This window comes from Aptenodytes patagonicus, chromosome 4 (assembly GCF_965638725.1).
Source record: "Aptenodytes patagonicus chromosome 4, bAptPat1.pri.cur, whole genome shotgun sequence".
NCBI lineage: Eukaryota > Metazoa > Chordata > Aves > Sphenisciformes > Spheniscidae > Aptenodytes > Aptenodytes patagonicus.
Window position 1 is genome coordinate 30,926,557 of NC_134952.1, and position 17,496 is coordinate 30,944,052.

At 37.9% G+C, this 17,496-nt stretch overlaps 1 protein-coding gene across 1 annotated transcript in view; it reads right to left on the minus strand.

The window, feature by feature from the left end:
• The window catches only part of SCFD2 (sec1 family domain containing 2), a 205,613-nt gene that overhangs the window by 144,820 nt on the left and 43,297 nt on the right, over positions 1-17,496 (minus strand). Inside the window, exon 4 of the mRNA XM_076336245.1 lies at positions 5,779-5,954. Coding sequence (XP_076192360.1) covers positions 5,779-5,954 — 176 coding nt within the window. The remainder of the gene's footprint in view (positions 1-5,778; positions 5,955-17,496) is intronic.

The window sequence follows — 17,496 nt, forward strand, 5'->3', positions numbered from 1 at the left end:
TGCACTCTAATATTCATAGAAGAAAGAATGATGTCATTTTATTAACCTCATAACCACTTTCCACCAACAGAAAAATAAAAACATTGGAATGACCATCTGGCATGAAGTTTCTGTTTCTCTTAAAAACACGTCTATATTTTCTGTTTCTCAAGACACCAAGGACCAAAAAAAAAAAAAAAATCTGTCTTCTGACAAATTTTACAGCCCCAAAATGAGAAAATAGAACTAAAATAAAACACAACTAATTAGTATTTGGAAATTTAAACATAAATATGCTATACTGTCAGGAACTCTCCATGTAAGTATGTGTACACAGCTTCCACCATCAGAGTATTTGACCTACTTACTACCAGGAGCCACTAAAAACTCCAGATATTTTTGCTAAAACATTACAGTGTTCTCTTTCCTACAGTAGCCAAGCTTTGAAAAAAGAAGAATGTAAAAGAATCTGTAAAATTTAAAAATTGACCAAGTCATCCTTTGAAAACAGGTAAGTTACCTTTAGAAGGTAATGACTTTGATAGATACGTCACATATTCTATATTGAATTCACACATAATGACAACTTTGATTTATATATAGATGGCAGCCCATCTTGTAAGATCTATCTTTACTTGCTAATTGGCATTACAGCACTGTATTTGTTTTTCTAAGCAGTCAAGGTGATGTGCAGTGCCCACCTGTACGTTCTTGGCAGAGACTATAAGTATAGCAGTAACACACTATTGAGCTAGGTAGGCTGATCATGAGCTCAAATCCAAGAGCAATAGGACAATGTGTGTGAGGTGGTGGTACACATTGTCACGTCAGTTGAATAGCTGTCCTCAATATCTGCTAGAAACATGCCATTTAAATATTCACTGATGACATTTCTGATGCCATAGCTGGGAGATGCTATGTGTGGAAGCACTGGCCCAATCAGCAAGGCACTTACCTCATAGACAAGTGCAGGATATGAAAGGGGTCAAAGCTCAGAGGGGACTTGGTCCCAATTCAAGGGGCTTTAAGTCTGAGAAGTCAGACAATTCAAATAGGTGAAAGCTGAAATGATTTTTAGCTGGATATGCATCATAAAGCTAATTATAGCCAACCAGAACAATATAGTCCCCAGTTTACACTCTAGTTTCTCCATCTATAGAAGGAAACTGTGAATGCGTTGGGGATTTTTGGTTTGGGCTTGGTTTTGTGGGTTTGTTGTTTTGAGGGGTTTTTTTAGTATGATCTTTAACTCCGATTACTCTTGGGATTGTGTGACATTAATCAGCATCACAAAACAAACTTTGACAGTACTGCGATTCAATGGTAGCATCATGGCTTCTAGGTCAATGCTGAAGCTGTCTAATTTCCCAGTGAACTGTGAAATGCTGGTCAGCAGGTGCAAAAACTTTGTGCCATAAAAAAGCCCCAAGAAGCAACAATCCCCTCCCCAACACTATAATAATAATAATAATGAATTTAGTAATCTTTCAGATTTCCTTACTTTGGGCAACGCGGTTATTTTAAGACAACAGTGCTGGTACATTTGTTTAAGTTTAGCCCAGAGATCTCAAAAAAGAAGAGAATGTCCTCGTCCTAAAGAAGAAACACCCCCCTCCCCTTTTTGGGGGAGGTCAAAATAGCTGTTTGCTTTCAACAGTCCTGGTGCAAAAAACTGCCTGATAAAGTATGAGTTGTTTTTAAGGAATAAAGCAAGAAATACCAATAATATTGTGGAAGAGATTTTTCTTTTAGTTTGAGTTATTACTAGTCATTGTTATGTTACGGGAACTTTCTACCATGGGATCCAAACACTGTATACACAGGATCTAGCATTTTAAATCCACTCAGTTTAGCAGAAAGGTTTGTATTTAAAAATGTGCAGCAGAAAATTAGCTGAGGACAAGATTGAATGGACCTTTACCTGCCATGCAGTGCCAACTGATAAAACTGTTGCCAGAATTTGCTGCCACACAGGAATGACTGTATTAAGAGTAAACTTTTTAACATGACAATGTCTTTGCTCATGGCAACCTACAGAAACTTGGAATCAACTTAAATCCTCCCCCTCCTCTTCTGTCTCACTCCAAAGTATAGCAGCAGAATTTTAAATTGGTTGGAGAATGTCTGTTTTCTTTGGGGGGAAATGCATTTCAAGTGCTCCATATGCTATTTTAGAAACTCGGTCTGATAAACTTGCTTGCACTGAATAAACCCCAAACTTGGGATTTAATTGGATGGGGCTATTCATAAAATAGACTACTACTCAGTATGAGAAGTACTTTACTCTTAAATCTTGAGAGCGAGATTATGCCAGAAGGATGCAGCCAATTCTAAGAGGTAGCATCCAACCTGGGGAATTTCAGAGCAGTACCCTTCATAGAGCAACTGCACTTTCCCTTGGGGCACATTATGCCCCCATTCACACTGTCTACTGCTGCTGGGTATTTATAAACTGAATTTGGAGGCAGAAATCCCTGCTCAGTGAATATATGAGTAGTACATATTAAAAACAACAAAAATATTTTCTCTCTCACAGTGTCACATTTCGTTTAAACTCTGGAGAAAGCTCCTCCTCTTGTGCTTTTGTATTTCATGGGCCTCTACTGCTTAAGAAACCTCTATGAAAGTTATAAATTTGAGGAGAACAGGGAATATAGCTAAACAGAGCTGAAAAGTATGGAGTGACAACACTCTTTCTTACTTTCTGTTACCTCCCTAAATTTTAAATCCTCACTTGAAGGAAAACAATGCAGTCATGTGAGGAGTACTGGGGTGTTGCAGGCAACGTGACACAGCATTTAGCTTGTGTTCCCCTTCCCACCTATCAGTTTTATGGATGGTCAGAATTAGAAAAATAGAAAGAGGACCTCAAGAGAAGGAAAATACGATGGGGTGGGATATCTCCTTGGTAAATAGGATATGCTGTTTCAATTCACACAGCCTTTAAAATTTCTGGGTAGTAAAAGCTCCATCATGTGCAGAGGTAGAGCAGCAGAACACAGAGAAAACTTTGATTGACAAGATGAATTATTCTGATGCATTACTCTTAACCCAGCACACGATCCTCTTTCCTTTGAGGTCAAGGCCACGATCCCATCAAAATCCAATTTCGCTCTCAGACCATTCATCCATCCGAGTTAAGGAGAGGACAACTCTGTAGTAAGTATGCAGCTGCACTGACTTTCAGCGGACTTCTAGTCAAAACCAAACTTCCTTGCTGGAGACACAAAAAACTTACTGAGACAACATAGGTCTGAAAAATGTAGTTACAGACCTTTAATTATGATAAAACAGTGGAAGTGGGCTGCTTTCTACCTCTACTAGGCCATTTTTAGAATTGAGTACCTGCAACATCAACTGAAAGGAGTGAATCAAGGAGTAAAGAGAGGAAGAAAAATGGAAGAGCTTATTCAATGTAAGAGTTAGACTAAAGGTTTCATGTCAACAATGTGGTTTTTCTGAAAAGCACAAAGTAGACTTAGCAGAGAATCATGAGACCCATCAGAGAGATCCAGTAATGAGAGAAATTCCAAAACTGTGAATATTTATTTTTTTGGGAAATCTGAGAATTCTAACACCAGCTGTTTATACTGGGTTATCTCCTTTGGCATCAGCTGGAGTCTGACATGCATCCATCAGTGAAAAATCTAGAATTCCTACATTGTCCGAGTCTAATAATATTACTCCCAGTAGATCTTTTACAAACAGTTGTCTTCTATGTGGTTCCAAAATAGCATAGTAACAATACTACTTTCATGTTGAAACAATTACTTTTTATTGAGGATTTTTTAAGATTTATTATTTTAAAATAGCTGAAACATAACAATTACGCTAAAGAATTTCTCAGTAGTACCGCTGAAATAAACTATCATGGCATCAAATTTAGTGCAGAGTGCTATGTACCAACCATTCACAATGTAATGTCCTAGCTGATTTTTTTAAATAAAAATATCTCTGATGTATTCTGGGTCTCTCAGTATTTTGCTCTTCCTACAACCCCCTGTCAACAGATCAAAGACAGGCCACGTGCTCAGAAGCAGATAATGCATGTCAGAGTCTGTCTTCAAAATAGAGTCAGTAAAAGGATACATGCTGTACACATTGTGTAATTCAAAATAACTGTTGTTTGAACTACTGAAAATGAGTATGTGCTTAAGGAACGGTTACAAATGTTAGCCTAGAAAGTTTGCTTTGGCTAACACATTTTACCTTAATATGATGGGTGGAAGGCAGTGGGTATAATCCAAAGCCACCTACGATTATGAGAGTGCTTGTTATACATTTCTTTTTTATGAAATACATAGTTTGGTTGTTTCTTACCTCTGTTTTTCCACTCCCTGATGATTTACAGCATGACTTTTATATAGGCAGCTGTCTGTTGTGAAAACAATGCTGAGCTTGCAGCTTTATTTTGATTCTAAAGCTGAACTGGTTTTAAGATGGAACTTAGCCAGCTTCTGAGAAGAGCTGTGACATGAGTCACTGCAGGAGAGAGAAGGGGACTATGGGCTGTCAGTCCCATGCTTTACAGTCCAGACAAACCAAAGAATGGCTGCAATGAGTTCTTTTACCTGAGATCTGTTTGTTTCTTAACTAAAGAAGGCTACCTATGCTATTAAAAAATATTTCAGTCTTACCAAGAGAGAATAGTTTTTTAAATTAATTTAGTAGCAATTAAATTAAATTGCTACTATTTAAGTTTTGCATTTTTTGCCCCCCAAATGTCGCAGAAATTCATTGACTACAAAGCTATGACGTATGGGCTGAGTCTTCTCAAAGGACCAGAGATTATATCCTGCTGCCAGAGATCATGGGGAGAGTCAGGTTGTTGGTTTGTTTTCAACATCTAGACCAAGACAGCTAATTTTTACAAAAGAAGTATCTGGTTTTAGTTGAGGTCCATACTACACACTTCACGCATTTAAGGCTGACTCTGACTTCATTAGAAGTTAGCTCATGAAGACTTGCCTCTTGCTAGGATTTCAGAAGATGGTTCCTCTAAAAACAACACAATGGTGGAAGAGACAGCACAGGGAGGAAAATTTTGAGCTTTCCCTGAATTTCAGCAGAAATTAACTCTATTAGTTTTTAGAAAAACTCCTCCTTTGTTTCGTACATCTCCAAAGGTTAGTAGGATAGAGTTCAATATACCACTAACTCTTAATTTCCTGAGAGAAATCCAAGTGTGATACAAAATGGTATGTAAATAATACTGTGGTCACCAACAGGATGCCGTTAAAAAGCGTGGTGGTGGGAAAAGCTGAGGGTAGATGACAGCTGTGAGCCAGAGAAACCTCACTCTCTTGGTGCATGGAATTTCCTACTATGCTTTCATCTGCTCAATAAATTACACAAGTTTTACACTCACATAGTAACAAAGTCCTCTCTGCATTTAATTCGGCATGTTACCTCAAGAAGCATCTTCACACTGGTAGCGATAACAACAACAACAACCACCACCACCACCACAATAATAATAATAATAATCCTATCCAATGCTAAAAGTTATATCATCTTGAAATTTCATATAGATGTAAAACCGTCACCCAATTCAGATTATTTATGTACTTCACCTTTAATGTCTACCCTTTTGTTTATAAAATTATTCTTAAACAAAACTATAAAAGATTAACTATGTAGGTTCCCATTCCTTTTACCAGTTTGGCAATAAGGAACAGCTTTTTAGCAAGACATCCAATATACTTCTTCATAAAAAGTACAAGCTACAGAATTCAATGAGAATTCAAAAATTACGTAAAACATTTTTACTTAGGTCAAATAAATTCATATAATATGTACCTGCAGAAGTAATCTCTCAAAGGCAAGGAAGTTGTCCCATTTGGAAGTCTGGGGGTGTTTCAAAGTCTGGACCGTGGCCAGCACAAGCTGTAGAAGACCACAATGGTTCTCCAAAGCTTTGAGATTATTTCTGAAAAGCTGAATGTATGAGCTGAGCTGTTCTGGGGTGACTCTGCCTGTGGAAAAGAAAACAGGACACAGCATTCAGTGATGGCAAATACAAACCTAGATTTTTTAAATTATAGTGCATGGGTTATAGAGAACTTTAGAGGCTCTCTCCACTATGGGCCTGATCCTAGCTTCATTGCAATCACTGGGAGCTTCAAGCTGCAGCAACAGGTCACGACAGAGACTTACTCATCCATGAATTATGGCTTAAGGTATGTGGTATGGCAGGTATTTAACAATACACAACAGATGCTGACATAAAGGGTAATACCGTTTTTTGTTTTCAGACATAGAGGGACATTCATTTAAGCTAGGGAAGTAATACTTGACAACTACTTCTAAACAATGGTTGATCTTTAAAAGTCCAATGGGAATTTGTGAGCCTTTTACCTTACACCAAACCCACACCCTGCCGCTGCTTCCTGAGGGTGCATTTTTGATCAGCGTTGACTCAAAAGATAGAGATAATGTTAGTGATTCAAGGAACTGTTTTCTGGAGCTGTTCTTGGAAGGGACACTTCCAAGCCATGACTCTTTCTGAGATGCAGTAAGCATAGCATGATTTCACCCATTATTTGAAAATAAACACCCCGGTGCCCATACATTGGCCTGTAGATCTCTCCTTAATAGAAGAGCATTAGGAGAGTCATTCAGGCCGCACAAACACTAGAGAATTAGCAGTTATTCTATCCAACATTAAAGTGACAGCTAAACTGCTCAATCAATTTATATTTTAGAAGTGATCTGTTCCAGGGAGGAAGGTCCATAGTACCTTATCTACCCCAAGAAAATAATCACAGGCGATCACACATACCATCAACACAGAAGGAAAAATGGTGTCAAAACACGATTCTAATTACAAGTCTGGACTGAGATGCAGTCCAGGGCTGTTTCCTGGTTCCTGGCAGCCTCTGCCAGTAAAGACTCATCTTCCTCAAGCAAACCAGACCTAAAGAGCAGGGATGGGTGAGATGGAGTAAGAAGGATCCTTTAATTTGAACAGGACAAGCTTTGGTGCCAGGAAGGCACTAGGCTGAGCTGATGCTAGGCGGTTCATGGCTTACACCACTGATCATTTTATTCAGTATTTTTCCATAAGGGAAAGATCTTGTAAGACTGCCACTGTGTTTCTTCTCTGCAGCGTTTGGTTATATCATCACTTTGCAAGGCTCTCCGTCTGCCTCCATCTTTTCAGTATCATATAAATGGCGAATAAATGATTCCAACAGCGAGTAAATGTTGAAAGCGCTTTCTCTTAGTTTCAGTGATACCAAGGGCAGTGGCTGGAAGAGTATTTAGATTAGGGAAAGCTGCTAAATAAAGCAAAAACACAAAGCTCTTTATGTGAATTTTAACGGAAAGCATCAAACCAAAAAGTCAGCAAGTTAACACACAAATCAAGCTGACACCACTCAGTAGGCCGGAGAGCTGACAAAAGGCTTCCATGGTTAGCCCACATAGGCTAAAACAGCAACCACAGCCATGTGTGTTTTTAGACTAAACACTGGAGCTTTCAGACTTGTTTTATTTCTTTTAAAGCTGTGTCAGGCAGATTTACATGGCGATTTGAAAATGTCAGTCCATGATGCCTTGCAGCATACCTTTGATAATGACTGCATTATTATCTATAGCAGTCCTGATATATTGTAGCATATTCAGAATCTGGTAACTTGCTTCAATTGAGAAAACATGAAGTTGCCAGCCCTTCCCTCACATGAAACAGTAAAATGGGGGGGCTTTCAAGACTTCTGATTTCAATTGGGAAAAAAAAAAAAAAAATCTCAAGAGTTTTGTTCCATATTGTTCCTTGTGAAAGTGAATCCAGATGCAGCACTGGATCAGTCTGAGATCCATTCAGCACCATTTTAGATAAACAATTGAATTCTTTCCCACCTTCAGAGTTCCACCAAAAGAAAGTCCAACATATATGTAAACGTAAGTGAAATCCTGACCTTAGCAAGTCATTAACAAAACTTACATTGGCATTAAAAAGTCCAGCATCTCATCTGTGATATTTACAATATCCATGGAACTACTCAGATCCAGGGTTCAAGAGTTCCAGCCATTTTCTACACAGAAATCTCCATGGACAGCTGGCTGATAAATAAAACTGTTCCAATAGATGAGGAAAGGAATGTGGGAAAGTGATTGGTGGTAATCAGTAATTAAATGACTATTCCCAAGGCCTAAATCCTCACCACCTTCCCTGCTGCTTGCTCACAGAGGGAGATTTCAGCACAACAGACTAAATTCAATCTAATCCCAACCCTACCAGCCTTTTATTTTTTTTTAAGTCCCTCTGCCATTTCAAGTCCTTTTGTGTTGCAATGTGGCAGACAGGTCCTATGAAATCAAGAGGCGATAGATGCCAACCACATCATCATGTTTCAGCTGTCATTTTGTTCTTCTAAAGCAAATCCAGAGATTTACAGGCAAAAGATGGCAACTACTGGCAGAAAGGACAGTAGTGTAAGCGTCTTGTCCTGCTCTTTTCTCCTCTTCCTGCTCCATCACATTCACACTCGGCTCACAACTCTACACCTACGCATAGCCGATGCCTGTGTGGGCACCAAAGTCTGACTTGTGAGGACTACATTATGCTGACAAAGCACTTGATCATTTTTTAATTCCTGGATGTGGGAAGAAGAAGTATGACCTCAACCACCCTTAAGGGATTTAAAAGTACTGATAACCTTTCTTGCACAAACACCAGGAATTCCACATTGTCTGGGAAGTAACCTTTGCCATTAATAGTTATCAAGTGTAGCATGTGTGAAACAGGTACATTTATCCCAAACTCTGTCAACTACATTAAATCACGATACAGGACTTGATAAAAACAACATCTACTGAAAGCAACATTAAAAAAAAAAGTTTCAAAGCTTCATGCCTCTTCCCAAGTACAGCAGAGAGGATAAAATGAGTAGGTAGTGACTGGGAAGTCTCAGAGTGAAACTCAAAAGTTAATAGAATACAGGAGGATGGGGAGCAGGGAAAGAAAACAGTAATGCTGATAGACTGATGATGCAGGTAGTGCAGAAATTAATTCAGCTAAGAAACTGTGAATGGTTAGTTAGGAACAACCAAAGTATTTGCGCACTAATGCAAGAATCTTGGGCAACAGAACAAAAAGATAGTGTAGGGAATGAAACTGGACATTACAGAAGTAACAGAAACAGGATGGACTAGGTACCAGTCTAACTACTGAAGAGCCAGTTCCATCCAGGAAACACTGAAAGTCAGCGTGATGAAGCAGCTCTGTATTTTAGTAATCTCGTAAACCGAGGATAAAAAGGAAGATATAACAGGGACTAAGCTAGACTAGAAAAAAAGAAAACTAGTATTTATGTCTAAGAAATGGTGAAAATTAGCTACCTTATTAGTCTCATGTCAGGAGTATGAAAAGCTTCAGGACAAATGTCCAAGAAAAAAAATACCTTACATCACAGAGAAAAGTGGGATAAAATAGAAAGTACATTTCTCAAAGAACATCATGTCAAACGGATATATAACCAATTAATGAATTAATTATAATGCACATGGATTTAGCATAGCATTAACTATCCCATAACCATATTTAAGGGGGAAAAGACTAGGATTAGAAGAATTGTACGATATCTAAGAAACTTCTAAAAGTAGATGGCAGGTAATATGCAATAGAGAAATACTAGCATATAAAAAGAAAAGGTAAAATAAGAGCATGCTTGTGTGTGCATGTACATATTTATAGTACAAATTTTGGTACTGAACAGTGTCACAAGGTTGTGGAACATCATTAATATGGAGAAAGAGCAGAAGGCACAGCTTTTGAGCATTGGACTAATGTAAGTAGGATGAAATTTAACAGTATAAAGTGCAAAATTATGCATTTTGAGGCTAGGATAAGAGCATCTGCTGTACATTGAGAGTTAAAACTTGGAAATGACAGAAGAAGGAAATAATATCTAGGCCTCCTCATTGTAAAAAAGCAGGTACAATCCATACCAGGTGATACAGTTACAGTAAAAACAAGGCCACAGAAATGCCTCAGTGCAAAGCTTCTCCTCTTGGAGCACTCTGGGCAGCTCCAATCACACCCATTCCTGGAAGTTTAACTCAAAATTGTGCTGCGTGCACAGAGAGGCTACTATAATGATTAGGAAGACAGAGAACTTAAGTTAGGAAAGCAAAATAGTAATGCCTGGCTTATACGGGCCTCCCTGCCCCACCTGGAAAAAAACAGACATCTCTATAAATGCATGAAAAATGTTTACATTAAGGGTCAATATTGGTACTAAAATCAATGGGCATAAATAAAGCATGAATATATTTACACAAGACATTAAGAAACATATGTTGTGTAAACCAGTCTTCCAATAGTGGAGACAAGTGGAGGCAAACAAATTTAACTTGCTAAGGCAGGGTGTGACGAGTGTCTAACGAGCAGTTGCATAAATGCTCACAAGACTTAATTCAATATAAATGGCCCCCTTCAATCCTTCACTCCTATGATAATTAATTTGCAAACATATTGGGACATACAGATGTTGAATTCCACCTCCAACTTTCAAGAGTTCAGGGCAGATCCCAAAAGAACTACAGATCACTTTGGCCAACTTTTAAATTACAGAAGCCGTACCTTGTATTTAAAAAAAAATATTAATTGAAATAAATGATTTGTTGTTAAATATGAAAATAGCAGCACTAAATACCAACATCTGCAACACTATACCATACAGAAAATGCACAGTTAATACTACATGCACAAATGATGATGTGTACAGTTAGACTGAAGGGAAGAAATAATTGTACTAACAGTAAAACAGATCACTCAAGTTAGACATACTGGGGCAGAAATTACCAGCAACTGATATTAAAGGTCTGTCAAAAATCTGTTTTTGAGTAGCGAGAGTAGCCTGAGTGGAACAGAAAGACTTTCACCTCAACAGTTAAACAAAAAGTTAACTAGACAAACCACATTTGTAGACATCAAGACATGATTCCACAGTATGACTTTTTTTCCATTTTAAATTAATGCTGCAGTCTACGTAGTGTAAAGCAGGCATTGCTTCAAGAAAATAATTATTTTTCAAGATAGATCAAGACAGGTAGAAGTAAATTTTTAAAATTCAGAATCCCAAAATGCATTTTTTTTTTTTTTTTAACATAAAGATTTATGGACGAACGAGGTGCCTAAAGAGCAAAGGTCAGAATTATCAATGTGCTGTTCCAAACATACAGTCCTTATTTTTTCATCTAACAGTTAATTATCTCCATAGGGACAAGAAAACAAGTAAAGAGGAAAGTACATTTTGTGACCAACTGAATAAATAAATGGATGCTTTTCCAAGACTACACGAACCGCCAAATACACATAGCTTTAAACTTAGTTCAATTCTATGCAAGAACACAGTTTGAGCTTCACTGGCTAGAGCACTTCTGCTGTGGTCCATTTTTCACTTGACAGAACCACAAATAAGAAATGACCTTGGCACACATGTTCACAGGCAAGATTTTTCAAGGCAGTAGAGGGCTGAAAAATTCCAAATAAAATGTTTTCCTCATCCACAGTCTTAGGAATATAGACCTCTCTCTCCCAGTAGCTTGCCTCTGATCATGTCCCATGCCGGATACTTGCAAGGAATGTAGAAAGCTCTCATACTCCATGAAGCCAATTGGGCAACAGTACTGCTAAGGGAGTCGGATATTTTGGAAACTAAGTGAGAGCAATTTAGTAGGATGGATGACGCCCCTTATGTCTCCTTGTTAGTGTAATTTGCAGATGTTATTCTTATTAACTTAAAATGCTTTTTTACTTCTTAGGAAGTTTCAGTAACACTCTTTAACAGCAAGTGCCACAAAAATAATTTGATCTCAACTTTTGTTTAACTTCCAAAAGCACCCGTCCTTAAATTGTAAATAAAGAAAAGAATGCCAACTACTCCCTAGTTCTTTGGAGAGACAAAAAGTAGGCCAGTATGAGATGCTGTTTGGCTGGCTTCTCCAGAATAAGGCTCTGGACCTGAAGAGCACTAAACCTTACAGCAGACTGAAAGCAGATGTCACAGGCTTATTTCTAAGAGCATAAGCTCATCTCCCACAAACACAAACCCATCTGCTCTGGGGTTGATGGTCACTTGTAAGCCTCTCTCCCTTTTCTGTTGCAGGAGCACTAGTATCCAGACAACCCCACGGTCACCGGTATGAGCGCAAACGGCAAGTCCCTACTACAGCAATCCCAGGATAAGTCCATTCTGGGGATCTGAGCAGCCCCTGAAGTACACCCCAAACCACATGGCAGTGGCAGCCTCCTGCTGCCTGCCCCCAGCAGCACTGTGCCACCGAGGAAAAGCTGTGACCATCCTTCCTTCCTTGATAGCCCTTACTGACCCCATTCCTCCTGCCACCTTAGCAATAGCTGCAGGACACAGGCATTGGAGATCAGCCACTCTTCCCTGCCCGTCGTGGGCTTTCCAGTGCATCTCAAGTGACTCCAGAGTGACGGACCTTCAGGGAGCAGAGCCTCTCACCTGTCACGTGTCTGAAGGTGTGTGTAACAGTGGCTTTTGAGAATGTAGGAGCCATTGACAATGGTGACAACTATGCTGAGGTTTAGCAAATTCTGGAATAGAGGTATCCAGCTTTATTTGTTCTCGGTGTAGTCTATTTACCACTCAACTAACACTTGCCATGTGAGTCTGAACAGCTAACCTGCTTCAGTCTCATCAGCTGTAGCATTGAGTTAGTTATCTCAAAAACAATTTATTATTCATCACTAGATGTGTATGGTATTATTAAATCCTTGTTTTAACAGTGTTCCCATATAGATCATTTATATTCATACAAGCGCCATATGCCATTTTAGCCTTCTCTCCTCATTAGCCTCAGTCTTTTATCACAAAACAGAAACCATGCTTAAATACCAGCTCTGTTGCTATTCTTTAGAAATTCTTTTACATGCCTTAAAACAAATAAAACCTAATCAATTAGGTGGGACAAATGTAACTGAAGCACTCTAATATAATCATGAAGATTCTCGGTTCTAAGCACCTAAATGCAGATACCTAAATATGACCCCAGTTATGGTTTACGATTCCTAGATTATCTACAGTTTCAAGTTTCCCAGTACATTCAGAAGGCTTTGACAAACATAACTGGTAGCTTAGGTGTCTCAATATGGATTGATAATTTTTTATTTTTTGTCCTTCAGAGCTTTGTTTTTAAATGCATGGCCACTTCAACCCATTATTTCCTTCTTTGCGCATTTTACCATTCAGTTTCCCCTTTTCATTGTTAAATCAGTGAGAACAAAAAAGTAACAACTATCTCTAGCCAGTGTCTACAGTATTCTCCGGTTGCCCTCCCAAATATTAAAGCAAATTTCAGAACTGTTTGAATAAACAGGTGAAATCTTATCTTCCAGAATTAAACTTCCTAGGAGTCACCATCTATATTAAACTTCCAATTAAATACTAGCGTACCAGAGTTTCTCAAATCCCCTTCTTGATCTTGACTAAATATGAATCATGGTCATATTTTCTTACCTTATTTTTCACCTCTTTCACCAGGTTAATAAATACTGAGCACTAGGCTAAGTCCCAACCAGAGGGTCTCCAGCCCTAAAAAAACCAGTAATCCTTGAAAACAGTAATTCACTGTGGCTATAAAGGGACTTGAAATCTGCAAATTTGGTTGAATCATCTCCTGGACGCTTTAAACTTCTTGCAGAAATGAATCAACTTGTTTGTCTTAAAATAATATGCCCAAAGGATTTCAGGTGGCTTGTGCATGTCCTCATTTAGCACTAAGACATATGTTTTCAGACACTAAGTACTTCATCGTGTTCTTGGCACGCTGTCCCAGAGAGAGGGAGGTCGTTGTTGTTCTTTGGTACGTTATTCACAGGACTGATTATTTCTCTGATGATTTCTGGAAGACTTCTGGAGCTGAGAATACCCTAGCAATCATTTTGGGTGGTAAGCAAATAAATTGGGATGGAAAACATGATAATGTATGAGTACGTACATATGTAATTCACCATGTCTCTTGTGTAACGAGTCATCCTTTGCGAGACTGAATGATGAGGCTTACACAATTATGCTTGGAAAAAAAGCACTGGGCAAGCCACCCAGTTTTACTCTATTGCCATGTTCCACCTCAAGTCTTACATTTAGAGGCTTTGCAGGCACACCAGCACGTACTCTATCTTTGGTTTAAATCCTTCAGAACGGGCTGTTCTCAGTGATACTTCGCTCCTTTACTTCTACATCACTTTCAGCTACTTTCTTCAAGTTTGCTCCCTGCTTTTTTTGACTAGATGGCTCCTGTCTTAACATAAAGAAGTTCTGAAGCCCTTTCTGTCATCTCCTAAGACACACAAAACATGGTACTAAGTGCTGATACCCACAACTGCCCCAGTGTTTGGGTAAAGTGCAGGTGCCACGTGTTCCCACTGTGTGCCAAGCAGACACCAGAATCGGCAACTCCCAACCCATATTCATGAACTCTCCTGCTGATGTAAAACACAGTCGTTATGGCTGACGCACCCTATGCAATGAAGATATCACAGTCATATGTACAGCAAGCTGTATCTTATTTCCAACCAGGCTGCTTCCCCATAGGTATAAATAACAGCAATTGCAGTAAATTTCCTTTTCTTGGACTTAAAGAATAAGTGTTTTGTTTTTCATCCAGGTTCAAAGAGGCTTAAGGGACGTGCTCCTGTGCTTTTAACCACGTCTTGATCATCACAAATGGACAGTCTACAAGTACAGTGGCATTTTAAAAAAAAAACCCAAAAAACACCTCTTCAAATTCAGAACTTCAAAATATTTCTTTTCAAGACTGAGAAGATATAATAGAACTCAATATCAGCAAAAAATAAACTAAGCTTAGTGAATAAAAGAAATCTCTGGTGTTTACCTTAAAAAAACAGCAAATAAATTTTAGAGAACAGAAGATGGCAATACAATTACTTCTTTTCAGGAATTTGCATCAGCATTCAGTAACTAAGGAATAGTATCTTTAATACTTTACTGTTTTATATATATGTTTTTATATATATATATAAATATATATATAAAATCAGCTTATTTCTATATAGCAGGATTACTGATGTAGCTTTATACCTACTACTGACTAATGGGTAATCAAAAACTGGAAGGAGCATTTCAACCTTTCCTGGGCAATTTGGTTTGTTTGATATACAAGTTGTTTGTTTAGACACGTTAGAAATACTGTGACTCACTACAGATTCCAGCCAATGAAGAAGTACTGTTACTTACGACATCTCTCAAAACAATACTAGTTACCAGTATATATGCAAGTAAATGCTATTTAAATTTTTAAGCTTTTAACCCACAGTCATTTCCTCTTAATTTAAAGATACACAATATAAAAAATAACAATGTACATTAAACCTTTGTTTCAAAGCTTCACAAATGTTTATCTGTACATTAATGTTTACTCCCAACTATTGTGAACATCATGTAAATTGTTTAGAGAAAGACCACATTAATATAGGCTTTTCACAATACTTTTATTAAGACAAAAAGACTTCATACTGAAGTTAATATAAGCTTTGCAGTATTACATTAGCAAAGAATATAAATAATGAAATGATATATTTGCAGAACTCCTGCAAGAGCAACACACTTCTGTTTTCTTTTAAATTTTTAAGAATTATCTTCAGCTCTAATCACAACCAGACATGGAAGGAGACCTGGCCACAAGTTCATATTTAAGTGTTTGGGTTTACTGTCTAGAAAAAAAAAAAATTGAGATTTAAAAAAAGGAAAAAAAAAACCCCAAAGCCAAAACCAAAGAAAGACTCTATGCAAAAAGTCCGGACACATAGAAAGACTATTGTCACCCCAGTCCCTTCTTAAAAGTAACAGTAAGGTTAGCAAAATAGTCCTGCATTCATGTGCCAATGACAATTTAATCAAAGATAACATACTACCAGCATATTTCTCTGTTTCACATCACTGCACAGGGTTCTGTGTTTTACTTCCATCTGCTAACTGTTTTATAGCAGTGAAGTACAAAGTAAATGAGGTATGAGACACAAATATGACATGCTTTACAATTTTATTAGGGCTTGAACCACTACCCATCTTTCACCACAAGAGACTATTTAGCATGCAGTAGGTTATTCACTGAACAACGAGAGACAGTTGAGACTAAAATACCTTTACTGAAACTTTGTAAACTAACTTAGCCTAGGAACTGTTATTTCTGCAAGAATATTAAGTCACAGAATAAAAAAAAAAAACCTAAAAAATTCAACAAGAGCTTAGGGTAAAACATGGTACTTGATATTTCAGAACCAACTGAAGTCTTTCTTTAAACTTAAATTAAGTGTGAGTAGTCCCAATATTACACTTCTTTTTTTAAGGTAAATTCACATAATGCTTAATGCAGTAGTCATTAAACAAACAAACAAAACCCCAAACCCAAACCAACCCACAACACTCAGAACAAATCTGAACAACACTTGATTTCCTAAATAAGAACAGCAAAAAGCCATTTACAGTCACCTGCAGGGAATACCTTCCTAAATTATTGAGGGAGAGATTTTGCCTCCAAATAAAATTCTTGTAATAGAGGAAGTAAGGGATGCTCTATAAAACTACTTTTTTTTTTTTTTTTTTAATACTATTCTGAGTAATTTCAGTTCTGGATTAAAATATCTCTGCTAACCTGTTCTGGTTAAAATTTATTTCATTTTGTTCTGAGCGCACTTCACATTATCTGTCTCAGTCTCCTTCTCTAAATTAGGCATGTTTCCTTTAAGCAGAGGGCAGGACTTAACTCCCAGGACCACTTCCAAACCCATTCCCAAAAGCTGTAGCCGTTGTTGCAGTAAGAGAACCTAGTGGGGTTGCACGTTCCACACCATTCTTTCCATCTCTACAATTAAGATGAAGATTTGGTATTTCAAGGTACTTTTTTCAGGTAGGATGGGTAAATGACACAGCTGTTCTATCATCATTTTCTCCTCTCTTCTCTCCTAAGTAAGATGGATTTTAGTGTGTACTTTTCCCAGAAAAAAACCTGCACTTTAAGGGTCAAATTGATACTCTGCCATTAAAGATATACAAACCAGTGCACAAATAACAGGTAGATGCGAAGTGGTGTTTTCCCCCAGTCATAAAGGAACATAACCTACTAAAAAAACAATTTAAGGGACGGGAGAAAGGAAAGCTGAGAGACGAAGGAAAGAAACAGGTAAGTTGTTTAAAAAAAAAAAAAAAAGAATTAACTCAATCGCCTGAGCAGCTACAAGATCGACAGAGCTGGATAAGAACAAGCTACCTACAGCTGCCTTTATTGCTTTAGACTTTTCTTCTTCCTCATGAATATACTGCACTGCTCCACCAGTTAAGAGTTCCTTCACTTTTAAACTCATTGGTATTAGAGAGTCACAGTCTGTGTCTGGACTTGGCACAGTACCTCTTTTTTGGTCCTGAAGCTCTTGCCCAAATAAAACAAATGCAGTTAACAACACTAAGCTTAAGTAACTGCACATAAGATGTCTTCTCATTTTTATGTATTTCCAGTGTTTCAGCA